Consider the following 25443-nt stretch of genomic DNA (forward strand, 5'->3'; position numbering starts at 1 on the left):
GTTGAAAGCTAGGAAGCGACCGAGTATTCTTGGAATAGCATGTGAAATATATTAGAATGACGAATTGTTTTGAGATAAGCTATCTGAATAGATTACGCTCCGGATTAAGTGCAAAACCCCCTGCTGAGATACAGACAGGGGATGATCATCAGGGGCATGGATATCACCAATCAGGCTGAATGATTCCCCTTCTCCTCTTCCTCTGGCCTGTCCAAGTCCCACAAGAACAGCCGAATGTAACCATGATCAGGGATGTTGATCCGCTGCCGTCGCACATTCGCTCGGACTCCGGTCTTGGCTGCCGATCGCCAATTTCTCTTGAGCAAAGCTTGGGTCGTCTTGACGATTCTTCCACCGGAAGAATGCCCGGACTGGGCAGGTGATCTGAGGGATTTGTGCATGCTCGATAACAGCGTCGTATTCCGACGGCACTAGACGGTCATAAGGCTCGTTCCTGACGAAGCATGATTGATATGAAGCGGATATTGGTTCAGACAATCGCCCCTCGTCTTGGCGTTGTTTCGAGTGTCTGGTGTTATAAAGAGGGATCGCCCCAACGGGGAGGATGTATCGCTCTCGTGTAGTAGAATTTGGTCTCCGAGGTTAACAATGTGGTATCAAAAGTGGTTGCTCCCTCTCTTGGTAGCAGGGGCCAGCGCTGCCCCGGCCAGCACGGCCAGCGCAGCCAAAGACAGTATCTCGTCTGTTGTTAAGAATGGCGTCAAGTATACTGTCTTTGAACATGCTGCGACCGGAGCCAAGATGGAGTTTGTCAAGAACTCAGGTATCTGCGAGACTACTCCCGGGGTGAATCAGTACTCTGGATATCTCTCCGTCGGGGATAACATGAACATGTGGTTCTGGTATGTACCGCACAACAACATCGCTACATGCAGAGCCTAACATGTGCAGGTTCTTCGAGGCCCGAAACAACCCCAAGCAGGCTCCTCTCGCTGCCTGGTTCAACGGCGGCCCTGGTTGCTCCTCCATGATCGGTCTGTTCCAGGAGAACGGCCCTTGCCACTTTGTCAACGGCGAAGATACCCCCTCGCTGAACAAGTACAGCTGGAACAACTACGCCAACATGCTGTATATTGACCAGCCCATCGGCGTTGGCTTCTCCTACGGCACAAACGAAGTGTCCAGCACGGAGACTGCTGCTCCCTATGTGTGGAAGTTGCTGCAGGCCTTCTACGCGCAGTTCCCGGAATACGAAAGCCGTGAGTTTGGCATCTTCACCGAGGTAAGTCCCGTCTCTGAGCTTGCGATAGCAGAAAAAGCTGATCTTCCAGTCCTACGGTGGACACTATGGTCCCGAATTCGCCTCGTACATTCAGGAGCAAAACGCCGCCATCAAAGCCGGAACGGTGTCTGGCGAAAACATCAACCTGGTCGCACTGGGAGTCAACAACGGCTGGACCGACTCGGCCATCCAGGAAAAGGCGTACATCGACTACAGCTACAACAACACCTACAAGCAGCTCATCGACTCTTCCGATCGCACGCGTCTGCTGAGCGTCTACAACAGCCAATGTCTGCCAGCGATCCAGAAATGCGCAAAGACAGGCACCAACGCCGACTGCAGAAACGCCGACAGCGTCTGCTACTCCAACATTGAGGGGCCGATCAGTAATTCTGGTGACTTTAATGTGTATGATATCCGCCAGCCACAAAACGACCCTTTTCCGCCTCAGACATACTCCACCTACCTCGCCAACCCCGACGTTGTCAAAGCCATTGGTGCGCGTACCAAATACCAGGAATGTCCGGACGGACCGTACAGCAAGTTTTCGCAAACGGGAGATAGTAAGTTCCCTCTTTCTTCCTAGGAGTGCACAGCTGACGACGTAGACCCTCGCTCGTTCCTGGCGACTCTCTCCGACGTGGTCAAGTCCGGCATCAACGTTATCGTGTGGGCGGGCGACGCCGACTGGATCTGCAACTGGCTGGGCAACTACGAGGTTGCCAATGCTGTTGATTTCCCCGGACAGACGAAGTTCAAGGCCAAGGATCTGGCGCCGTACACGGTCAATGGCGTGGAGAAGGGCACGTTCAAATATGTAGACAACTTCTCGTTCCTGAGGGTATACGAGGCCGGACACGAGGTTCCCTACTACCGTGAGTCTTTCCTGCTGCTGATATGGTCAATACTAATAGGTTTTGTCTAGAACCCGAAGCCTCGCTTCAGGTATTCCAGCAGATACTGCAGAAGAAGCCTATCTTCTCGACTTAGATATACCGTGCTCTCTGTGGGGACATATTACATCGATGTACACACCGATATATACCGTTTACACTCAAATTAGCATTGAAGTACTGGAACTTTGCCATTGTATGTCTGTAGATCGTGCGGGGTTGAAGCCGGCTTATACCCGGTATACTACTGTCAACAACGTCGATCCCCAGGATAAATGCATTCTGGCTAAACTCCTAATGAGGTCAAGGGTATGGACGACTCCGGGGGATGTCTGTCTTACGTGCTTATATTTACTGAACCCCGCACTTAGAACTATCAAATAAATAACCCAGGTGCACCACTCCAATGCATCAACGAACAACAGCAAAATGTGGCTCACCTCAGCGCTGGCACTTCTCACTGTCCTCTCCCCCTCTCTGGCCATGTCATTCAATCCCTCGACATACACATGGTACACCACCCCAGCTGCGGACTTTGCCTCCACCCTCCCAATCGGCAATGGCCGCCTCGCAGCCGCAATCTGGGGCGGCGCAGTTGACAACATCACCCTGAACGAGAACTCCATCTGGAGTGGCCCCTTCCAAGACCGCGTGAATCCAAACGCGTACGAGGGGTTTACGGACTCACGGGCTATGCTTGAGGCGGGCAATCTCAGTTCCGCCAATGATGTTGTGCTGCAAGATATGGTGAGTATCCCGAGCAGTCCGAGGGAGTATCACCCGCTTGGATCGTTGAGGTTGGATTTCGGGCACGATGCGACTAGTCTACAGAGTTATACGCGCTTTTTGGATCTGGGTACCGGGGTGGCAGGTGTGAGGTATCAGGTTGGGGATGTAGTTTACAGGTAAGTTGCTTCGCGGAGAGGAGACGAGTGCTGACTGGTTAGTCGGGAGTATGTTACTAGTCATCCTGATGGGGTGTTGGCTGTTCGGCTGCGAGCGAGCAAGAACGGTGCTTTGAATGTGGTTACCTCGTTGGAGAGAAGTAGATATGTGGAGAGCTTGACTGCCGTGAGCAGCAGGGGCATGGGTACTTTGACTCTGAAGGCGAATAGTGGGCAGAGTACGGATCCTATTAGGTTTACTGCGCAGGCGAGGGTGGTGAACCGTGGAGGTATGTCATGTTTATTCCCGTTTTATGCGTAAAGGCTAATAATCTAGGTCGAATCACTACCAACGGAACCGCGGTTGTGGTCGCTGGTGCCTCGACTGTGGATATATTCTTTGACACCCAGACATCCTATCGATATCCCGATGAGACCGAGCGGGATGCGGTGGTCAAGAAACAGCTAGATGCTGCAGTAAAAGCAAGCTACCCAGCAGTGAAGCAAGCTGCAACCTCAGACTACAAGTCTCTTTCTGGCCGCGTCAAACTGGACCTGGGTTCGTCCGGATCCGCGGGAAACCAGCCCACGGACATCAGACTCAAGAACTACAAAACCGATCCCGACAGAGACCCCGAATTGATGACCTTGATGTTCAACTTTGGCCGCCACTCGCTCATTGCATCTTCCCGCGCAGGATCATCATCCGGTCTTCCCGCCAACCTCCAGGGTATCTGGAACCAGGACTACTCGCCCGCCTGGGGAGGCAAATACACCGTCGACGTCAACCTGCAGATGAACTACTGGCATGCGCAGGTTACCAACCTTGCAGACACATTTGAGCCTGTCATTGACCTCATGGATAAGGTCGTCCCACACGGACAGGATGTCGCCAAGAAAATGTACCACTGCGACACTGGGTATATCCTGCACCACAACACCGATCTCTGGGGAGATGCTGCTCCCGTTGACAACGGAACCAAGTGGACCATGTGGCCGATGGGCAGTGCGTGGTTGTCGATGAATCTGATGGACCAGTTCCGCTTCACTCAAGACAAGACTCTCTTACAAGAGCGTATCTGGCCGCTCCTCAAGAGCGCAGCCGATTTCTACTACTGCTACCTCTTCGACTTTGAAGGCTACTACACCAGCGGTCCCTCGATCTCGCCCGAGAACGCATTCATAATCCCAGAGGATATGACTATCGCGGGTAAATCCACAGGAATCGACCTCTCCCCAACAATGGACAACCTCTTACTCCACGAGCTTTTCACCGCCGTCATCGAAACCTGCAAGGCCCTCGATATCACAGGCGAGGACCTAACCAACGCCCATAAATACATCTCCAGAATCCGACACCCCCAAATTGGCTCCTACGGGCAGATCCTCGAGTGGCGACGTGAGTACGAAGGGACGGAACCAGGACACAGACACATGAGTCCCATCCTCGGCCTCTACCCCGGCTCCCAGATGACACCGCTCGTCAACCAGACCTTGGCAAATGCAGCCAAAGTCCTACTAGACCACCGCATCACCTCCGGCAGCGGCAGCACAGGCTGGTCGCGCGCATGGACAACGAGTCTCTACGCGCGTCTCTTCGACGGCAACAGCGTCTGGCACCACGCGCTGTACTTCCTGCAAAACTACCCAACCGACAACCTGTGGAACACGGACCACGGGCCTGGCAGTGCGTTCCAGATCGATGGCAATTTTGGCTTCGCGGCGGGAATCGCGGAGATGCTGCTACAGAGTCATGCGGTGGTGCATCTCCTCCCGGCGCTGCCGGGTGCTGTTCCAGATGGTCGTGTGAGTGGTCTGGTGGCGCGGGGAAATTTCGTCGTTGATATGCAATGGAGCAATGGGGAGTTGAAATTCGCCAAGATTGAGTCCAGGAGCGGAGGGGTGCTTGCTTTGAGGGTGCAGGATGGGAAGCCGTTTACTGTGAACGGGGAGGAGTATACAGGGGCGGTCCGGACTGTTGCGGGAAAGCCCTATACAGTCAGGTTGAAATGAAGGACGTTCCTGGAGGAACGGGATGCAGTTTAGTTTGGATATCTGGGGTAAATCAAGGCCGTTATGAGGGTTTATACTACACCGGAATATAGTAAGCTGAAAGACAGTAAGGCCTCAACTATGCTATATCAGCCATTAAGTGACAACTGCCAAGAGTAGGTCAGTTAGAATATTAGGAAATAGGGTAATATATTAAAACAAATAACTTTTAGAGTGCTCAGGGGAGATTGTTTATGATTATGTGAAGTTATTAAGATTCCTCGGATCCTTGAGAAACTGAGACCTTTTGCATGCTCGGGAACTAGTCTCATATCCCCAATAGACGTCACCTATCTAGTCCGATTAGAAGCACAACAGCTCTGCAGAAGATTGACAGTCCAAGGGATTTAAACATATATAAACCCCGGAGCCCAGCTATTCATCCAATTTATCAACACTGCCTTCAATGACAAAGTCAGGATTGCCTTGAATCACAAAGCATCTGCAAAATGAAGATCACCGCTGCCATTGTCTCTTCCCTCCTCGCCGTCAGCGCCGCCGCGTTTGACAAGAATTAGCATGGGGAAAATGCGACTACCCCTGCATCAACGTCTTCCAAGGCCTCCCCGTTCGGCGACAAGATCGAGTGCCGCTGGGATCGCAACCCGAGGGGCAACTGCCCTGATCGTCTGTGCGAGTATCCCGGCAGCTACTACAAGATCGTGAATTATAACAAGCCCCGACCTGGCCCCAACGGGGTCAATGCTGGGCAGACAGTCATTCTCTATGGGGGGATTAAGGAGGAGGATGGAAAATTCAGGCCCAGATCCCGAAGTCACTACCAGATGTAAAGGATGACTCGCTGTGGTATTTGCGGATCGAGACTGTTTTGGAGACAGCGCCGCAGGTATGCAGCCCTTCTAACATGATGCTGACTAGAGCATAAGCTGATTGAGATATAGATGCCGACCTTGTTCAATGAAGCTGGCCCTTTACCGTCAAGAACTTGGGGTTGACATGACATTGTCCCCATGTGGTGTCTATATGGAGCATGGAACTTGTCTCTGGGCTTAGTACTGAATATTTGGAGAGTAATATATTCGTGGTCAGAATCATGGGGAAACATTAATATCTATATACATATGTATACAATAATAGGATCCCGGTTCAGGCCCAATATCGGCGATCGGCCAGATCATCCCTTAAAAATAAGCGAATGATACTAAATACCCCACATTCCGACCAGCCACACGGGCGCGTAGGCCTGGAATTGGATTATTCCAGTGAATGATATTCCACTACCGTTCTGCTGATCTTAAAATCATTCTCTAGCAAAAAAGTGAATATCCATATCAAAATGACCAAGGATACCAAGACATTCAAAGTGCTCCTGGTAGGAAACTCCGGTGTGGGCAAGGTATTGTGATTCCTCCTCTCCACTTCGGCCTTGGCTAACCAACACAGACGGCCTTCTTGCACCGATATCTCAATCAGAGATTCGAGCATTCGCTACCGGTAACGGCTAACGTTGAGAAACATGATATCCTTCTACACATGGTAAGTTCCCGGCCTCTGACCACAATATAATTACTCATGTTCTAGACCGTCGGCCCGGTGAGGTACGAGATCTGGGATGTCAGCGGCAATCAGAAACCCAATACTCTGGCTTCGAGGGAATTCGACGAGATCGATGCGGCGATCATCATGTTTGATCTGACTGATCGGATTTCGTACAATAATGTGCCTAATTGGTACCGTATGTACATCACCTACCGTGTTGGGGCAGCGCTGACGGAATCGTGCAGAAAGCCTCGTAAACAAGGACGGCATGCGCCTTGGGAGGTATATTCCCATTTGTATCTGCGGGAACAAGAATGATGCCTCGATGGACGCCAAATTACCACCGAAGGCAATCACCTTCCCCAAGAAGAAAGGAACGGGCTATGTGGAGATGTCTGTCATGGTTCTGGACAACATACATGAACCGTTCCTTGATCTTGCGAGGCAGCTGTTGAGGAATCCTACCGTGGTATGTACATTTGTCATTTGGCCGACTGACCTAGCTAATACTTCTCAGTGGTATAAACCACGGCCCGACATTGGACCGATAATATTGGAATTTCCAACGGTTCGGCACCAACGGTCGCCCCAGGACAATGTATCCCAATATCCTAAGCATGAATTTGGACCCCGTGTTCTGACCAAAGAGATATCACCACTTGCATCACCGCCAGCAATAGCAGCAGATATCCCGGCTGAAAAGCCCCCGACCGTCATCGAGTCGCCCAAGAGAGCGGATACATCCAACGGGCAACTGAAGTTCATCAGTACTACGAACAAAGCACCATATGGGCTCAAATCGCCTGTAAACGGGACTATCTCAGTTTTCGGTGAGACAAAACCAGCAGTCAATGGAACCGTCCCAGTTGCAGTAGCAGAACAGACAAAGCTGCATATTGTGCCCTCGGAGGAGCATGAGTATGCGAAGCATCATGAGCCAACAAAAGAGCATCGCGAACCCAACAAAACACCCGAATCTCCAGAAAAGCAACCAACTCCACTCAAAGACCAAAGCCTCTTCGTCCTGTGCATTCACTGCATCAGAATGGTGCTCATCAAGTGCATCCAGGGAACACCGCTAGCTCAACTATCCAACGACAAACCGTCCTTTGCCCTCATCACGACAGCATGCCGCTCCTGCTGTCACGACTCGAAAAAATCCCAATCAGACGAAGTGCGCATGTCTCCCGATCTGATTCGGTATACGGCCATGTACGAGTGTGCGCGCAAGGTGGCCGAGGACGAGGTGGAGGTGCTCACGAACAAAAAGAGCATTGCGCATATCTCTCTTGACAAATTGACCAACAGTATTGGCCGCGAGTGTCAGATCCAAGGGATTTCGACGAGTTCGGATACACTGCAGCGGTTAAGGCAAATGGCGAGGAAGGATGTGTTATTGGGATATGTGCCGGGGGCGTTTCTCTAGACTTGGCCTTGGATTATGGAGTTATATAGCCTAAGGTAGAATGTTGGAAGTCGTGATATCGTGTCTACCCGACTTTGCGTTCATTGAGTGGAGAACTTTCTACAGCCGACCGAGTACACCCTGCTTACTGGACATCACATCGCAGATCCACAGCTGGCGACTGTGTTGGTGGTAGATTGATAACAAAGATTTTTGGATGAATTAATCGATTGACAAGTCATATAAGGAGTGAACAGGGGTGCAGACCCCTGTTATGATTTCATAGCGGGTGGATTTCCGTTTTCAGACTTCCGATACCATGTGGAGCAGGAGGCGATGATCCTGAAAGGGGTGACGTTCCCCCTTTCAGGATCAAGTTTTATCAACAACTTCAATGACTTCAATTATCTTCAAACATAGAATTGAATTGCCCTGAATCCTGTATTTTCTAAAGTCTTTTGTTTGAAAAAATCACAATGTTCCAATGGTAAGCTACAAGGCCAGGGCAGCGAATGACGCGCTTACGCGATATAGGTACCAGCGAAGTTTGATCCAGCGTCCTTTGCTGACGCAAAGCTTGACGACTGCGGTTAGTTCTGCATTCAGGAGAAATTTGAATCAGTCATTCATTGCAGACAGTGTCTTTTCGCCGTCGGAGATAGCCTCGCCCAACAAGCCGTGGAAAAAAGGGGTATTGCTCAGCATGATGTGGTCCGTACTGGACGAATGGCTCTTTACGGTGGTGGTAGGTTAAACCCTTCCTTACAAGTTACCATTTCTAACGGTGGTAGCTGTTTTCGGTCCCCTGGCCACAAAATGGTTCCAGGTCCTGCAGAGGCGCATCAATCTGCCCTCTGCACAACGGACAGTCATTGGACGCGTAGCAGCCGACCAGTTGCTATTCGCTCCCACAATGATCGGAGTCTTCCTATCCAGCATGTCCGTCTTGGAAGGTGGAAGTCCCAGTGAAAAGTTGGAGAGATCGTACTGGCCAGCGCTGAAAGCGAACTGGACGGTGTGGCCGTTCCTGCAGCTGGTGAACTTTGCGCTTGTGCCGCTGCAGTTCCGTGTGCTTACAGTCAATGTGTTGAATATCGGTATGATCCCTGTTTCTGTTTTGGTTCTGATGCTAATTGAGATAGGATGGAACTGCTTCTTGAGCTTGTTGAATAATGTTGGCCCGCAGGATGTGCCTGTTGTTGCTTGAGTGGAATCACCCTGTCTCTAGATATAGAGTGTATCATATTTACATGTTTATAGACTATCATAGATCAAGGTGACTTTTGGCTTGCATGAGAAGAATTTTACAGGGGAGAGCTTCCTATTGGAGTATCCCGCTCGCTTATTCAACATGGCGGCTTTCCCGTTCAGGAATTGACCAGGCTGTCGCTGTTATTTTGTCACGGATAACCAGAGCTGGATTACGAAGATATATTGCAAATCAACAGAACGCAAGGGCTGGTCTATCTATTTGTATTTACGTTCGCGGTTCGCTGTCGCCGAGCAGAGCGCGAAATGGGGAATGCTCCATCGGAAGGCTGGCCAGCGTATTGACCTTTTTCATTGAGCAAGCATCTGGGTGAAAGCTGGCGCCGTCCATTGTAGACTTGAAAAGCTACTGAACGAAACCAAACAGTTGAATGCGATCCAGATGAACCCACTCATAAGTGTGAGAGCTTATCGGATGATTTTAGATATGGGGTTCCCGATCGGTGGAATGATGAAGAGGTGGTCCGATCTATAAGGGGTCTGCTTCTTGCCTAATGAGAGAGCCATTCTTCGTTAATTAATTAATTTTGTGTAGAAAAATATCTGAGGGCGATGGTTCAGTTTGCCTTTGAATTCTGCACAAGCCAGGGGTATTATGGCATTGTTAAAAATTGGGGTGGAATAGGCACTATTCACTCGACATTTACATATTGCGCCATGCATCGTGACACCCCTAGCAACTATTATCCCACACATGACGAAGAAACAAGCTTCCCATCAAGCCACCAGACACGATGATGACTCGAGAGACTTGGCTGCGGTCATCAGTGATTGTTGGTGAAGTTTATTGGCGGGCCATCGACCTGTCAAAAGTCGCCGTGGGCTGACCGGTTGCGGACGATGACGGCAACGACACGCTCTTCCCCGGACTGCCCAGAATCCGCCACCCACTACTGCGTCTAGAACTGAATTTCTCTCTTGAACAGGTCGCCTAAACTCTCCGTTGGTGGGTCGGTGGAATATCGCGATCTCATTCATCGGTTTCTTGCGATTGTGGAGGAACAGGAATTGCTACTCTGTACCACGGAAGTTGCGGGAATTCAACCCTCCACGTGAGCAGGGACCCAAGCGGGGATCACCGACGATGACAGAATGATTGGGACTGATGCTGTGAGGCTGCTAGGATGATGCTTCTTCACGATGCACAAGGCCTCCGACTGGGTGTGCTCGTGTATGACCTCATTGTGGCTTGGCGGAGAGTCTGTATTATATAGGACGCTATTATTCTCTAATGCTGCGCGATCCTTCGTCCACTGCAGTGCTGACTCCCACTCTATGCAAAAGAACTCTAATTGTACTAAAATTCTGGTGACTCGTAGTGAACATGCTGTTCAGGAAACCCAAGTTGCCTCAGGCCAATCCTGACGCCTACTACCAGGATGACCAAGTGGCATCCGACACACACTCCCAGACTGCCATCGCAGGTGATGACGGTCAGTTGGTCGATACTCATATTCCCCTCTTAACTTGGCGGTCGTTCATCATGGGCGTGTTTGTCTCCATGGGTGGTTTTCTGTTCGGCTACGACACCGGTCAGATCTCAGGTTTCCTGGAGATGAAGGATTTCCTGCAACGGTATGGTCAACAAAAGTCTGACGGGACGTTCTACTTCTCCAACGTCCGATCCGGATTGATTGTTGCACTGGTACGCTTACTTGATCCCCTCTGACATGTGCATCTGCTGACGAGTGATAGCTATCGATTGGAACATTGATGGGAGCTTTGGTCGCAGCACCTATTGCAGATCGCATAGGTCGGAAATGGTCGATCACCGGCTGGTCAATGATGATCTGTGTTGGAATCACTGTTCAAATCTCCTCTCCCACCGGCAAGTGGTACCAGGTAGCGCTTGGCCGTTGGGTTGCCGGATTGGGTGTCGGTGCTCTCTCCCTTTTGGTCCCTATGTACATGGCAGAGTCCGGTCCTCGACACATTCGTGGTTCTCTGGTCAGGTAAGTCTCAAGTTTCTGTGTTGTCAGAACAGCACTGACTGTCACAGTACGTACCAATTGTTCATCACACTCGGCATCTTCGTGGCGAACTGCATCAACTTTGGCACTGAATCACGACCCGATACTGGCTCCTGGCGTATCCCAATGGGCGTCACCTACATCTGGGCCCTCATTCTTGGCGCCGGCATGGCCCTGTTCCCTGAGAGCCCTCGATATGACTACCGACACGGTAAAATCGATAAGGCCATTACCACGCTGTCAAAGATGTACGGCATCCCAAAGAACCACCGCGCTCTGAAGCTCGAATTCGAGGAGATCAGGCAGAAATATGAGGAGGAAGTAGCTAGTGGGCAGGTCACTTGGGTTCAGCTCTTCCGGGCCCCGCGTATGGCGTACCGCGTCGCGGTGGGTGTCTCCCTGCAAGCTCTTCAACAGCTCACTGGCGCCAATTACTTCTTCTATTATGGAACGACCGTGTTTAAAGGTGCCGGTATCTCCAACAGCTACGTGACTCAGATGATTCTTGGTGGCGTGAATTTCGGGACCACCTTCCTAGGCCTTTATCTCATCGAGAACTACGGTCGTCGTCGGTCCCTTATTGCCGGTGCCCTATGGATGTTCGTGTGTTTCATGGTTTTCGCCTCCGTTGGCCACTTCTCCCTTGACCGTGAAGTCCCCGAACGGACTCACACCGCTGGCGTGGTCATGGTGGTATTCGCCTGTCTCTTCATTCTTGGGTTCGCGTCCACGTGGGGTCCAATGGTCTGGACTATCATCGCAGAATTGTATCCATCCCAGTACCGAGCTCGAGCCATGTCCCTGGCGACCGCGTCCAACTGGCTGTGGAACTTCCTCCTTGCCTTCTTCACCCCATTCATCACCGGTGCAATCGATTTCCGGTACGGCTACGTCTTTGCAGGGTGTTTGTTCCTCGCTGCCGCGATGGTGTACTTCACCGTTATGGAGGGACAGGGAAGAACGCTGGAGGAGATCGACACGATGTACGTGTGGAAGATCAAGCCGTGGCACAGCTCCAAGTATGTCTTTCCTGACCAGACGGATCGTCGCAATGAATCTGAGAAGCGCGCGGCGGGCACGAACGAGCACATGGAGACGTCTGGTGCTCAGCCGGAACCACAGAGTGTGTAGAAGCTGGATGTTATTCGATGGGTCTTAAAATTCACTTCATGCCATTATAGCAGAATTGTATCTATTCGCTTGCAGGACATTTACTCGGATTGGTATATTAATTTATTACGTATTTTCTCTTCGCTCAAGCTTCAATGTCTATAGCGGTACGATGTCCCTTGTCCGCTTGTCATCCCGAGTCACCTTGTTACTATTGCAAAGGTTGACAGCGCAAATAGGCGAAGAGGTCTCTTGCGCAGCTTTCGAGCCGCCTACATATCTTTGACTGACTTGTTTCAGGGCATATTGCCAGTATATACGTTTTAACCATCACAGCGTAGCTTTGCCAAGGTATACTTGACAGTTCAGTTCATCGTATTCGAAACGTTGACGAAAGTCATAGTACACCGTATCACAGTAGTCGTAGCTGCTACCTTACAAAAGTTACAAAGTGTGTAGGTCTGGCGCAGGAACTCTATGACAGGGGCCACAGCACAAAAGGGGCACAGCGCAAAAAGGGCACAGCAGCCCCTTCATTTTATTGGCGACAAAGGAGGTTGGTTCTCTTGGCAAGTTAAGTTATCAACGCTTAGCGCCACAACGTTCAGGGACAGCAGTCGCCACGGCATCGTCCGGATTTGGCAGGTGACATGTTCAGCATCCGTTGTCTTGGGAAAGGGGCTGGCCAATACATGCTCGGAGATAACCTTTCACCCTAGTTTATACTTTCTCCCCATGGAGGAGGGAATACTTAGGTTTGAGAGCTGCGGTAAACTGGATTAAGTTTATGGAGATCAAGCTGGTAAGATCAGGCAACAACAATTGCCGTGGTAACAGCATTAGCTGACGGAGGGACATGGACTTAAGACCAGGGGTTTTCAATCCTGGCCAGACCGGCCTATCTGCATTTGCAGCTTTTTAGTTATCCTGCACTGCATGTTGTTCTTTACGCTAGTATCAACTTTGAGCAATAGTATGTTGGCACGTAGTGCACTAGTATCTCAACTACACTAGATATGGTTGTCTAGCCACGTTTTAAGTCGCCTGGTTCGACATAGTATTCGATAGTTGCACATCATCTAAACTTCTGGGAACGCCGGTACCTTAGCCAAGTCCCTTGAAAGTAAGTTTGAACCACGAAATTACGGCCTTATGGCGGAGCTTAGATTAGACTGCAACATTTTGAGTGGGTCTTGTCCAAAGTAAACAATTGACCTCGGTAGTCTGCCACCTGGAGATGGCCCCCTACAAGGGACTCCCGAGAAATGTAGTGGTGTATGGAGATAATTGACAACAGAGGATCTGCGATGGAAAATAGCACGATTTCGATAGGTTCTAAACACAAGGAATCAGAAGGAGATCAGCCCCAGCGTGACTTCTAGATCCCTCTGTAAAGAACAAGGAGATAAGCTGTCTGCAGAGCAGAAATAACCATAAGTGTTAATGCCGTTTCCTCGGCATTTGCTCAATTCCCAATAAGGTGCGGGGAAGCCACGTTGGAGACGACCCACTTGTGCTGTTTCCCCCGCATTTCCCCGGAAAAGTCCCCAGTTGGAGTATTGAGATCGCCGGGATGAGGCAGAGCCATCTACTGCATGAATGGTTGATGATGTAGCCAAGGGGTATCCGTACACTACGAGGAAGACAAAATGTCTAACTATATAATGCCGTCCTTGGAACGCTTTGTCCGGAGGTGCTCCCCTGCCGTTCTTCACCACCATCTGAATTGCTTCTGACTATTTCCTACCAAACATCATGTCAAACGGTGTTATGAATGAAAAGTCAGACGAGCCTCTTCGTCGCATGCAAACGGCGGAGAGCGTTTTCCTGCCCATTTCTCGAGAGGCATTCGAGAAACTCTACTTGAACCCGAAGAGTCCCACGGTTTCAGGGGACTTGCGCAAGAAGGTGGGAAATCCTACACCAATCTCTCTGCTGGGCTTCTTGCTTGCTTCCACAACGAATGCATGTATTGTTATGGGATGGAGGGGAGCCGGTGGCAATGGAGCTGCCATTATGTACGAGGATCCCGTGTCCAGACTGGAGAAGATACTGACCGTGATTTAGTCCTGTCTTGATCTTCTTCGGAGGAATGGTTCAGATATTCGGTGGGATTGGGGAGTGGATTATTGGCAACACCTTCTCATGCGCGCTCTTCTTCACATACGGTATGCATGCCCACATTACTTGGAATGCGAAGCAGAACACTTATATGAACCGCGTCAGGAACCTTCTGGATTGTTCAAGGAACAACCCTTATGCCATTCTTCGCTACTGGAACCCATTTCTCGTCCACTGGCAACTTTCTCGAGGGACAGCAGACACCCATGTATAACGCCAGTATAGGTTCGTTAAATAAATTCCATTCAGCATTGGCTATGGTTGACCTGTTGGATAGCATTCTACTTTGTGGCTCTGACAGTCATAACCTTCATATACATGATATGCTCCCTTCGAACCAACGCCTGCCTCTTCTCCGCGCTCTTCTTGCTTGAGATCACTTTAGGGTTGTTCGCCGGTGCTTTCTTCTCCATCTCCGCGGGGAATCTTCATTTGGCTGAGAAATTGCAAGTGGTGAGTGCATCTTATCCTCGTGTGTTTCGCTTGATTGACACCTTCACTACAGGTCGGCGGCGCATTCAACTTTGCGCTATGCATACCAATCTGGTGGATTTTCATCACACAAATCCTGGAGGCCGTCGACTTCCCGGTCTCGCTTCCTGTTGGCGATCTCAGCACGCTTATACCAGGACGGAGCCAGAGGATGCGTTTGAAGCAAGCTGAGCCTTGAGAGAAGCAATTTAAGGCTTTCGGACTAGTACCCGACATATAAGAGGCGTTGTGAGCTTTATTCGCCCGTCTAGAATCAGATTTATCAAAAAGTCATGAAGCAACTGAAAGATGAAGCTGCATGGATTGATAGCTATCTAGAAGAGAGAGAGAATGTGCTTCTACAAAACTATCTAGCTAAGGCTGACAGCCTGGAACAATAGTCAGGCTGTCTATCAGTGGGCATGCTGCACTGGATTAGGATTGAGGCTTCTGTATAGTCACCCAAACAGCAGACAGATGCTTCCTATTCATGTGAAATAAGGACGCACATATTAATGCCAAGCACACTGCTTGAGTCACCAAAAAGTCACGTTGCTTATCATCTGTAGACTTACCTACTTTCCCTATGACTAGCTTAAACCACTGAAAAGTAAGTGATTGTAGATGACTTAAGAGAATCAAGTAGTTGTGCTGGATATTATTTAAAAGGGCTAACTAAAGCAATCTTAAAGTCAGATAGATGAAGCTCCATAAGGCATACAGTCCCTCCTAATTATCCTTGATCCGCCCCATGGCCTTGTCTACCTGGCCTAATAGGTTCTCCCAAAGTACTCTTCTCAAGTGCCTCATGGCCCTTTCTCAAAGTGAGGGTTTCATTTCAGGGCCTAGCTTGGTAAATTGTCTGGTGCCAGCAACTTCTTCATGGCTCATTCTCTCTAGTGTTTGTATGATTGTGTCAAGCAAATCTGGGTTGCTGAAAGTGCTAAGACTCATTGTCAAAGAAGGCCCTGGGAATGTATATTAGAGTTGGCCCAGTGTGTTAATCACTGGCTCATTGCGTGGAGAGAGCTCAAATGCCTTGATGTTGACCTTGTTGTTGTGGTTTGTCATTAGAAGAGTGACATTCTGGGCACGCACATGGATTAGGACATGCCCTCCTGGATGTCATTAGCATACTAAATCCACGGGGTGGTTTGAGGTGCTATGGGCTGACCTTCAGACTGCAGCTGAGCCAAAGCTTCTTCAAGGCTATCCTCGCTCACACATCCGGACGTGGTATGTGAGTCTTTCAAAGGACGAACCATAGTTGCTACGGAGCAAATGACCTTGAGTTCATCGCCTGGAAAGTGAGTTTTGATAATGTCCAGCACGTCAAGAAGCTTCTCAAGCAGAAAGCTCTCTGTTATCGGGGTCCGTATCATCCTCTCTTGGAAGTTTGGGGGGCAGGAAAACATGATAGATGATGTACGTCATGGTATCGGTGGTTGGGAGTGCCACCTTGTAGGGGTGAGTAAGAGAGAAGTGATAGGAGAAGAGGAATGTCAGGGAGTAGAAGATAGTTGGTCGTGGATGAAGGATGAGATATTGGCGAAGTGATGTAAACAAAAGATGGTGGGTGGTCGTGAGAGAAGTGTCAAATCTATCAAATTCGCTCACAGTCAAGAAATCACCCAGAGACTGTCCAAAAATGACGTGTCTGCCATCACTTCACCCATATCAACATGCCTCATTGTTCCATTTGCCTATCTTGCTGTAGTTCTATTTCTTGGTATGGCTTAAGGCTAGTCACAGTCATCTCTCTCATATATAATGAGAAGATGACTACCTTGGCCCAAGTAGTTTTCCACTGTGTGGGCTCAGGTCAGAAGGATGATAGCAACTGAATAGGGTAATAAGCTGCCTGGGAGGCTAGAAGCACATAGTAAAACGCGGGACTGGCGCCCGATGGAGGAGGGAGAGGAGCAATTCCCACGCCATTTCTGTCACTCGCCGCTGCCGGCGATGCGTACTTGAGCCTCCTCTAAGACATATGTTGGCTAGCCAGCGCTGTACGAGCGGGCTATTAGTATATAAGTCAGTTGAGAAATGCTTTTACAGATCGCCTATATTTAGATTCTCGAGGGTATAGAACAACATACCTTCATAGTATATCGACATTCCAGCTGCAGAGGCAGAGAGGTGGACTAATTGATGGTTTCACACGGCCATTTGAGCTGGAAAGGTCAATCATGTACAATGGTAGTAACTCTCTACAACAGTACGAAGTTGGAAAACAATATCCCGAATAACCGTATCCGCTAATATTGAAACTGTTGACGTCACGCTATCAAATCGTATCCTCTTAACAGAAACATGTTGTGCCCTGTCTGAATCACCCAGATACTCAGGCCGGAGTAAGTCCCATTAACCGCGTCAGCCGCTCTCGAGCAAAATCGCGCAAGTCCTCTATCTCTAACGGGAACATATCGGTGGGGTTCCTTCCCGGAAGCATGTGTTGACCAAAGAGATCCTGTCTACTGAACTCGATACTATCAGTGCCGGGGGTGGGCGCAGGATTAGGTGCAGGGAATATAATCTGATCAAGTAGTGTTAGTTTTTTAGAGGTGTGGAAGTTTTAAACAGAATATCGAAATGCCCACCTTTGTATCCACAGTAAGACCACCGCCGGCACCTCTGCGCCAAACTTCAGCGGTACCCTTCACTCTGTTGTTGGAGGTCTTAGACCACTTGAGCAAGACGACGGCGTTCACCTGACTAGATCCGTTCAACCATAAGTCTTTGTCGGAGCGTAAACGTGGCCATGATTCGGACCATCCGCTTTCCATGACAATTAGAGGAAACTCGTTTGAATCAGGCCGTAAAAACAGATCTGGTTCTTTCGAAGACAACGTATATTGGCCGGTAAAACCGTCAAACCCTGGAATCACTTAGTAACATTCTCTGAATAGGCATTCAGTAAATAAACATACTAGTCCCAACCCCAATGTCCAGAAGCTCATTTTCCGGATGGCTGAGGAGACCGCTGGCGCGCCAGTCGGAAGAACTGAAGCGCACCCATCTCTGATGTACATCGTGTAGCTCCGTCGGCATTACTCTCACCCACAATGTTTTGGTTACAGAGTTGAAATTGATCCTGGGGCATTAGATACACATGTCAGCTAAGCACATTAACATTTGTACGATGAATCTTACCTTGCGTTATGCTGCTCGACGACGGCCGACTCGGCAAGCGAGCGAGTAATAAAATCCCCGTCCACGGGGGCGACGTCTTCGTAGACAATCTCGGTAAAAGCTGTGATTGTGGGAATTTGTCGGACGATTGTATTAAAAACAGTCTGCGCAGACGGTGAGGCTCTCTTCGGGATTGTACTGCGAAGCTCTTTAGAAGACGGAGGGTTTGGAGAAGACATCCCGGAAGTATTTGAGAGGGTGGAAGAGAGATGCCTTTTGGGAGACATGATGGAATTAACAGAAGGAGCATTGTTGGGACAGTTCAAGACTTGTGTTATTATTGCTTGAGATATGTAGTTCTCTCCCACCGTGTCACGTGCTCATCCACATCACACCACAACATCTCGAAGTTGCCGGTAGCGGCAATAGCATAGTGGTAACTGGTAAGCGCTCCTGAGGCAACCTTCCAGGTTCAAGGTTTGGTCAGCCTTTTCGTCAGTGTTTGTTGCTCTGCGTTTTCGCTGTAGATTAACCATATTATTAGCCGACTTAATCCAGGTAAAATCCCTTTCTCCTTCTCTTGATTTTCACTTACCGACGGATTCTGTTGCGTCCCGTATTCAGGATCATCAGACGGCTCTATTGCTCCGTGGGTGTTGCTTCAGTGGCATGGTGAATGCCGTATAATCAATTTCGAGATATAGCCAGAGACGGGTTGAACAGCGGTTCCTGAGGGTTGAGCGTAATGGAAAGAAAAAGACTTATAAGTATAAGGTGTCTAAAAAGAAAAATGACAAAAGGAAACTAATAATTAATGTTTCTCAAGGCCAGTTACTCTTGGGTCCTCCATGGCTGATCATCCACTCTCTTCAATCAGTACCATGAAAGGTCGTAACAGCGTTTTCAGAGCGACAGCCAACACTTTTCCCCCGGGTATCTCACGCATGAGGCCTGTAGCCACGCCGGACGGGTACGCATGCACAAAAGAGATCAGCGGATGCTTCCGCGCCATGCCCTTCAGGAAAAAGTTACTTATCAGGCTCGCATGCGCCGCGCATTTGGCAAGTGTAAAGGTGTTTTTCAGACTTATGTCCGAGTAGTCCAGCGTCCCAGCCCCGCCGGCATGGACAGACGCGTGCGGGTCGAGGACAGACGCCACGCGCGAGAGTCTGGCGCTGACCTCGACGGAGGTGTCCTCTGCGGCGGCTTTTAAGAGGGGGAGTAATTGCGTTATGATTCGCATACGCGCGTAGTAGTGGAGGGAAAATTTGCGGTCCAGACCTTTGGCGGTTTCGTCGCGGCCTTTTAGCGTCATGTAGCCCGGTATCATGAAGAGCAGGTTGAGCTTTCTTCTCTTTGGAGGCGATCTCGGCGCACACGCCGTCAACGTTCTTGAGTAGATATATATCTGCTTGGAGAAACGTGAGTTGAGCTGAAGGGTTAGTGGTCTTGATAGATTCGATGGCGCTGTCGGCAGCGGACTGGCTGCGCCCAACCAGGTATATTTCAGGAGATCTGAGGTGACGAGCCAGAGCAGTCGCCGTGGAGAGAGCGATGCCGGAAGTTCCACCGACGAGAATGCATCAGGAAATAGGTAGGTTGATCGAGGTAATATGGCTTGGGGCTGGACCTGCCAAACACTGCCACCAGACCTGGCGTTAGATGTTTGAGAGCCACATTGTGGGCCTGGACAGTCTGCAGATTCACCATGCCGATCGGCAGGAATTACAAGTAGCATTTGAGATTATGTATTTCCAAAGGAACAAAATATGAGGAGGAGTTCGGACATTTAAATATCTGAAGGGGGAGATGTGGCTATAGACATTCCTGTGGCTCTCGTCATCCACCACAAAAGCCAGGACGAATTCGCCTAACAAACATTAAGACTGGCATCACCAGAAATGTTCCAGGTGATGTTTTCACCGCAGGGATTCTCCGTCACACTGTTTCCATTGACTTCCAGCGTGATCGAAACATCGCGATTGTTCTCAAATTCGTCGCGAGCCGCAAGTCGAACCTCACCACCACCCTCAACAGTCCCCCCAAGAATCGACACTCCATAGCAGTTCTCAATGAGGATAGCATTGTTCCCATTGTCAGCCAGATCCACGTTTCCAATCTCAACACCGCCCGACTCCGAGACACAAAAGACACCACGACCGCCACCGCGAGAGACGACATTGTCCACAAACACATTCGTAGTGTAGCTCCCATCAGCGAGTCGACCATTGGCATTAGCCATGCGGAAAGTGGCGTACCCATTCCCAGCAGCGACGTTGTCGCCGTCCACGAGGCCAACCTTCGCGTTTGTCGTTGTCTGCAGCAACAGGCCGCACTCACCCACGTCGCGCGCAATGACCTTGTTGATGGTGAGGCCGTCAATGTTCCAGGTCTCGACGGCATGACTTCCGGCTCCGGTAACCGTGATACTGTCCATGCTGACGTCGGCGTTGGCGGCTTCGTCACGTTCGAAACGGATTCCCAGTCCTCCGCTCAGGTTCATGGTGATGGTGCCGAGCGAGAGGCCTGTGACACCGTAGAACCGCATGCCGAAGTAGGGGTTGCCGGTCATGGTGAGGTAGGGGATTGATACCCCGTCCGTGTCGAGCGACTCGATCGCGCCGCGTCCGCCCTCGTTGTAGCCCACGTCGATGGTTCCGCATCCTTCAAACGTCTTGCCGCTACTGATGCTTATGACGTTGGTGCCGATGGATCCCGATGCAATGACCGATAGACGCTGTCCCGAACTGATGGCGTCCAGAGCAGTCTGGATAGCGGTGTAATAGTCGGCGCCCGAGTACACTTCCTCAGACCCAACAGCGGCAGTGTACGAACCGTCTGCGCCGTTAACTGTGGCATCTGGGGTACCAGAGCCACACTGGGCGGAGACAGCCGTGGCCAGGGCGATTACTCCTGCGAGTATAGCGGATTTACCCATGACGAATTGGGTTGTATAGTGTATTATACAAGGACAAGAAAGAGCCTATGGCTATCTTTTTGTCCGCTTTCATGGAGGATGTCCACAGCATATATACCTTCTTCAGCTCCCTGGGCAAAATTAAAGGACACTTAAGTATCCAGGTTTGTCTGCCAAGCATGTTTCGGCGGGGGTCGGTTCTCCAGGCAAGCGACTCAGCGGTATATCATCACCCCGAAGAGGACTTCACGGAGACATATGAGCGGAGGAGACTTCCCACCACTTGTTTCAAAACACCTCTTGGCAATAAGCTCATACAGATGGGATTGTTGAGTGGAAATGTGGAGAGATGACCGATATGCGCCTAGTTCGGGCGGTGCTGGATGCATTCCGTGCCGATCTGTCGGGGAGAGCCAGCATGATTCAACCCCTGTTGGTTCTTGGCTCTATATCCACCAAACCTCTAGTGTTGCAAATGCCGTGCGCCCTTGAAATCCCACCTGTCAGGTCAAAATGCGGCGACTTCAGGAGCAGACCTCCCCATTCGGAGCGGGATATGGCCTTATGGAGGCTTGGCCAGAGTAGAATGACATCAAAACGCCGAGCTCAGAAAAGTGCACGATGAAAACTTTCGCAAAACGCTCGTCGAGCTAAGTAGATCTCCACCGGAGATGATCGGCAGACTCTCTCATGATAATCCGCGAATCAACAGCGTTACTCCTCATGAATACAAACAGCAGACATATTTTGAGATGAGACTGAGATGAAACCCAGGACTGTTTCTTCTGCACTTATTCTCTATAGAAATATTGCCCTGAATTTTATCCCCACCTTTCATATCGACATCCTCCGCCATTTCAAGCGGTGCGGACACACAGCCGCAAGTAGCTCTCTACGCCGAGCGACATCTCCAAGCTCGGCAACAACCACGACATACCCATCCGGTCGTATCACTGCAAGTGCCGCCTTGCTTGTCCTCCGGGTGATACCTGTTGTAGAAGCGCATCTAGCATGCTGTTTCACAACACCAGGGACATCATCCCACTCAAAAAATTTCTCAACGCGCGGGTGAATAGTGATCAGCTCAATGAGTGATTTTGGGAAACGCTCTATCATCGTGGTCACGCCATCTAGGGCATTTGCTGATACGCCGAATGGATCAAGAATGTCGGACGAGGTAAGGCAAAGAACGCGGGATCTTCCGGTCGACTCCAGATCTCCACGCCCTGTTAGTTGGTTCGCCAAGTGAAGGGGTTGAAACAGCACGCACCGTCTTGGATATCGCGGTGCCATCCGTCAGCGTGTCGCATCAGCTTGACGTTCAAAGGTCTGCGACCTGGCCAAAGGACTCCGGCCAAGTAGTCAGTCCCCTGGATGGGGTTCGATGATCCGGGTGGGAGCTCATAAAACAATCTAGCTGAGGCTGACAGCCCAGAAAAATAGTTGGGCCGTCTGTCAGTGGGCATAGCCTCCAAGAAGAAGCCATGATGCAGGTGGGAGTTGCTAGTGTCCTGATTCAAGCGATATACTTGGTGTGTTATCATGATATTCACCTGATAGAAAGCGGAACTGATATTTACCGAACATGGAATATATATATAGTGCACTGCTGGATATTGATAGTCTTTGTGAACAGGCCACAGACTATAATCTCCATGATCAGGTTGAGCACTGAAATCGTAGGACTGCTGTGTTGTGACCTCAATCCATCGTTAGTACGGAGTATATGACGTTGAACTAGGTGAATCTATATCCGAATGTACAGTTTACAACAACACAATCGGTATCTTGAGTATCCGACCCCCGATCCCTTCAGGCTGCCACCTGAAAAGGATCGAGGGCAGGGGTTTGATACAGGGGCTATGGAATACAATAGCTGTAATAGGATGCAATTGAGCGCGCTCATACGGCCTGGTAAGAAGGAAAGACTACCAGAACCAGAATGATGATAAATGTGATTTCGGAGGTTGATATAGGACGTCCAGCTCTCATGAAAGAGATTCCATTGATGGAGGCTGTTGATGAAAATTTCGAGAACTTTAAGGAGAAAGTGCATAAGTTGATTGGGGCGCCATCATTAAAGGGTTACGAATTGTCATCGTTGAGATTAGAGCATAATCATTTAGCTTGGACTTCTCTCGTCACCAAGCCAAACATAATACAGCAGCTTCCCAGCATCTACTTGTCCGACCGCCGAGTGCCTCCCCCGAGACTCATAGCTCAAACTATTCTCCCACGCAACGCCAAGTCTGTCGATGCTCGCTCGCGTGTTCCAGCCCGTCTGTTGCTGGATCTCTCGCAGAACGCGGACGCATGCATTCCGTTCCGCGTCTACCACGAGACACTGACCCGCAATAGTAAGGAGTTGGACGGCATTCGCCCACGCGATGGTGCATCGATTCGCCAGCGAATTGGCAACAATCTGACGCGCGTACATCTGTGCTCGGCCAGTCACGTCGGGGCGGGAGAGCACGGAGAGGCGGCTACTCGCCTGCGAGCAAGGCGTGCAAATTGTGAGGATGAGAAAAGCAGTGTGCAGCATTTGCCAAGCGGCGGACACGGGACCGTTCAAGTACCGCACAGACTGGAAGGGATTGTCCTCTCCATCTGGAGGTAGAATGCTGATCGGTGAGCACACGGCTGGCGCTTGGCTCTGGAGGCTCACCAGCTCCGCTTCGAGCTCCTTCCATCGGGCATCGTGAGGTTGCTTAGCGTGTCGATCCATGTCGTCGGGGGGCGTGCGACTCCAGAAATCGTGAACCATCCCGAGGAGAAAAACGACCTTTTTCTGCCATGATTTGAGCGTCCACGTGGCCGGATCAGGGAATACACCCCCAGGAATCCATTCTCTCGGTTCTAATGCTGCTGGCTTGCCGGCACAAAGAGAGGCAAGGATAATCATTCTGCAGTAAATCCAGAATGACTGTATATTGACGATTCCAGGTTAGCCACATCATCATAGCATAGAGAAATAGGACATACAGCCTGTGCCAAGCCACCGCTCATCCCATGCCAACCATGCATCTTAAGAAGATCGCCGGTCCCCTTGAGGTGCAAGTCCCAGGCTGTGGCCTTGCTCTCGACCATCTCACAATGAGCTATAAGCAGACAGCTCGCAAATACCGAGGGGTCTGGCCCGCTATCCTGTAGCCGCTTGGACAGCAGGTGAATCGCCGCGTTGTAGTATGTCAAAGCCTGCTCATGACTGTGCTGCTGCTGGTCATTGACGAGGGAGTACTGGCGGGCTGCCACGGCGACGCAGGCTAGCAGAACAAGCGTGTCGTTTAGAGCCAGCTGCGGCACGACTGTCGAGAAATACCGCGGTGCATCGTCGAACATGTCGAAGCGCGGCCCGATGAAGTCGATGTATCGCCAGAGGAAAAAGGCGTCAGTGGCATCCGTGACGGGGGTACCGTGGCTGGATAGCCCAGGCCGCGGCGACGGATGCTGGTCTGATGTAACGCTCGAGGCCTCGACGCTCGCATTTGTGACCTGGTATAGGTCGGCGACCTCTTCCGTTTCGTCCACAAAGGTCGCTGTTACTTGAAGGCGTTAGCGTGTTTCTGCTACCGTCCTATGAGTGCTGCTAACCTGGACCTTCTACAGTCTTTGAGACAAAGTCCTTTAAAAGGCCAGCGGCGGGTGCCTTGAACTCGAGCGCGGTAAAAGTGACGTCTTGACAAAGGGAACACTCGATCCCTCGTCGCTTGCATAAAGCGCAAGGCCGCGACTGATCACACTTGACGTGGCTCTTGCGACACTGCTCGCATGCTTGACATCCAATGTCAGCGTTCCTTTTATAACACAATGGCATCTCTCATACTCCACCTACCTAACTTGGATCTCGAGCTAGGCCCTCGCACTTGTTTCGAGATGGATTCCCGAAAGGGCGGCATTGCCGAGTGCCGAACTGCCGATGACGCGGTTTCGCGAATGTGACTGTATTACCTATATTACGTAGACAATTAATGCATATGTCCTTAAAGAATATTAAATTAAAAGCGCGGACCAGCCTTGGACCTGTGGGGAGAGAAAAAGATTGAGTTAGTCCAAAGCCATGAGAAAACAGGAACAGTGGCTTACAAATCACTGCATCTGCAACATTCCCATCTTCGCACTCAACACGAAATGCAAATAAATATCTGGTCCTTTGCAAGTAGAAGAGTGGGCATCTCCTTGGTCCAGACTGGCATATGTGTGTGTATTCAGAGAATGAATGAATATAATTCATAGATGATAGATCATCGTGCCTGTGCTCCATATGTGCGTTGCTGCACCCCGGATTACGGCCATAGCGGGGTTATTCCGGGATCAGGATGGGCCAGTGACATGCAGGGAGCCAAGAGTAGGTATAAATTACTCCGTACTTCTATGGAAGTACCTTGGCCTTTAAAGATGTAAGTTTAGTACTGAGGACGTCCTTAGTAATTATATCTGAGTAACTTAACTAGGTAATAATTGGAATATGACTATATT

At 50.2% G+C, this 25443-nt stretch overlaps 11 protein-coding genes and 1 pseudogene across 11 annotated transcripts, besides 1 other annotated feature; 7 read left to right on the top strand and 5 right to left on the bottom strand.

The window, feature by feature from the left end:
• Positions 1 to 609: 609 nt before the first annotated feature.
• On the top strand, positions 610 to 2233 carry cp6 (putative carboxypeptidase S1; the record flags this gene model as incomplete). Its single annotated transcript, XM_001266414.1, has 5 exons — positions 610 to 863; positions 913 to 1243; positions 1293 to 1806; positions 1852 to 2118; positions 2169 to 2233. 5 exons carry the CDS (start codon positions 610 to 612, stop codon positions 2231 to 2233), a joined length of 1431 nt encoding a protein of 476 aa, XP_001266415.1.
• A 332-nt stretch (positions 2234 to 2565) lies between these two features.
• NFIA_040960 (glycoside hydrolase family 95 protein) lies at positions 2566 to 5033 on the top strand (the record flags this gene model as incomplete). The annotated part of the gene is made up of 3 exons (XM_001266415.1): positions 2566 to 3041; positions 3084 to 3310; positions 3358 to 5033. 3 exons carry the CDS (start codon positions 2566 to 2568, stop codon positions 5031 to 5033), a joined length of 2379 nt encoding a protein of 792 aa, XP_001266416.1.
• Positions 5034 to 5521: 488 nt separating this feature from the next.
• Positions 5522 to 5863, top strand: NFIA_040970 (uncharacterized protein; the record flags this gene model as incomplete). The annotated part of the gene is made up of 2 exons (XM_001266416.1): positions 5522 to 5560; positions 5633 to 5863. The coding sequence occupies 2 exons, from the start codon at positions 5522 to 5524 to the stop codon at positions 5861 to 5863; spliced, it is 270 nt and encodes an 89-aa protein (XP_001266417.1).
• A 506-nt stretch (positions 5864 to 6369) lies between these two features.
• On the top strand, positions 6370 to 7998 carry NFIA_040980 (putative RAN small monomeric GTPase (Ran); the record flags this gene model as incomplete). The annotated part of the gene is made up of 5 exons (XM_001266417.1): positions 6370 to 6429; positions 6477 to 6569; positions 6615 to 6768; positions 6818 to 7041; positions 7090 to 7998. 5 exons carry the CDS (start codon positions 6370 to 6372, stop codon positions 7996 to 7998), a joined length of 1440 nt encoding a protein of 479 aa, XP_001266418.1.
• A 705-nt stretch (positions 7999 to 8703) lies between these two features.
• On the top strand, positions 8704 to 9184 carry NFIA_040990 (Mpv17/PMP22 family protein; the record flags this gene model as incomplete). Its single annotated transcript, XM_001266418.1, has 3 exons — positions 8704 to 8722; positions 8769 to 9074; positions 9120 to 9184. The coding sequence occupies 3 exons, from the start codon at positions 8704 to 8706 to the stop codon at positions 9182 to 9184; spliced, it is 390 nt and encodes a 129-aa protein (XP_001266419.1).
• A 1386-nt stretch (positions 9185 to 10570) lies between these two features.
• Positions 10571 to 12347, top strand: NFIA_041000 (sugar porter family MFS transporter; the record flags this gene model as incomplete). The annotated part of the gene is made up of 3 exons (XM_001266419.1): positions 10571 to 10891; positions 10942 to 11198; positions 11246 to 12347. 3 exons carry the CDS (start codon positions 10571 to 10573, stop codon positions 12345 to 12347), a joined length of 1680 nt encoding a protein of 559 aa, XP_001266420.1.
• Positions 12348 to 12808: 461 nt separating this feature from the next.
• Positions 12809 to 12852: a microsatellite.
• A 1229-nt stretch (positions 12853 to 14081) lies between these two features.
• NFIA_041010 (putative plasma membrane ammonium transporter (Ato3)) lies at positions 14082 to 15117 on the top strand (the record flags this gene model as incomplete). The annotated part of the gene is made up of 5 exons (XM_001266420.1): positions 14082 to 14344; positions 14394 to 14494; positions 14553 to 14672; positions 14725 to 14900; positions 14953 to 15117. The coding sequence occupies 5 exons, from the start codon at positions 14082 to 14084 to the stop codon at positions 15115 to 15117; spliced, it is 825 nt and encodes a 274-aa protein (XP_001266421.1).
• Positions 15118 to 15899: 782 nt separating this feature from the next.
• Positions 15900 to 16333, bottom strand: NFIA_041020 (uncharacterized protein; the record flags this gene model as incomplete). Its single annotated transcript, XM_001266421.1, has 2 exons — positions 15900 to 16036; positions 16093 to 16333. 2 exons carry the CDS (start codon positions 16331 to 16333, stop codon positions 15900 to 15902), a joined length of 378 nt encoding a protein of 125 aa, XP_001266422.1.
• A 929-nt stretch (positions 16334 to 17262) lies between these two features.
• On the bottom strand, positions 17263 to 18337 carry NFIA_041030 (uncharacterized protein; the record flags this gene model as incomplete). Its single annotated transcript, XM_001266422.1, has 4 exons — positions 17263 to 17454; positions 17519 to 17796; positions 17849 to 18012; positions 18072 to 18337. The coding sequence occupies 4 exons, from the start codon at positions 18335 to 18337 to the stop codon at positions 17263 to 17265; spliced, it is 900 nt and encodes a 299-aa protein (XP_001266423.1).
• A 574-nt stretch (positions 18338 to 18911) lies between these two features.
• On the bottom strand, positions 18912 to 19760 carry NFIA_041040 (annotated as a pseudogene).
• Positions 19761 to 19920: 160 nt separating this feature from the next.
• Positions 19921 to 20988, bottom strand: NFIA_041050 (uncharacterized protein; the record flags this gene model as incomplete). The annotated part of the gene is made up of 1 exon (XM_001266423.1): positions 19921 to 20988. One exon carries the CDS (start codon positions 20986 to 20988, stop codon positions 19921 to 19923), a length of 1068 nt encoding a protein of 355 aa, XP_001266424.1.
• A 2101-nt stretch (positions 20989 to 23089) lies between these two features.
• On the bottom strand, positions 23090 to 24781 carry NFIA_041060 (uncharacterized protein; the record flags this gene model as incomplete). The annotated part of the gene is made up of 3 exons (XM_001266424.1): positions 23090 to 23890; positions 23950 to 24503; positions 24559 to 24781. 3 exons carry the CDS (start codon positions 24779 to 24781, stop codon positions 23090 to 23092), a joined length of 1578 nt encoding a protein of 525 aa, XP_001266425.1.
• Positions 24782 to 25443: the final 662 nt, after the last annotated feature.

The sequence above is a fragment of the Aspergillus fischeri genome, genomic scaffold (assembly GCF_000149645.3).
Source record: "Aspergillus fischeri NRRL 181 1099437636247 genomic scaffold, whole genome shotgun sequence".
NCBI lineage: Eukaryota > Fungi > Ascomycota > Eurotiomycetes > Eurotiales > Aspergillaceae > Aspergillus > Aspergillus fischeri.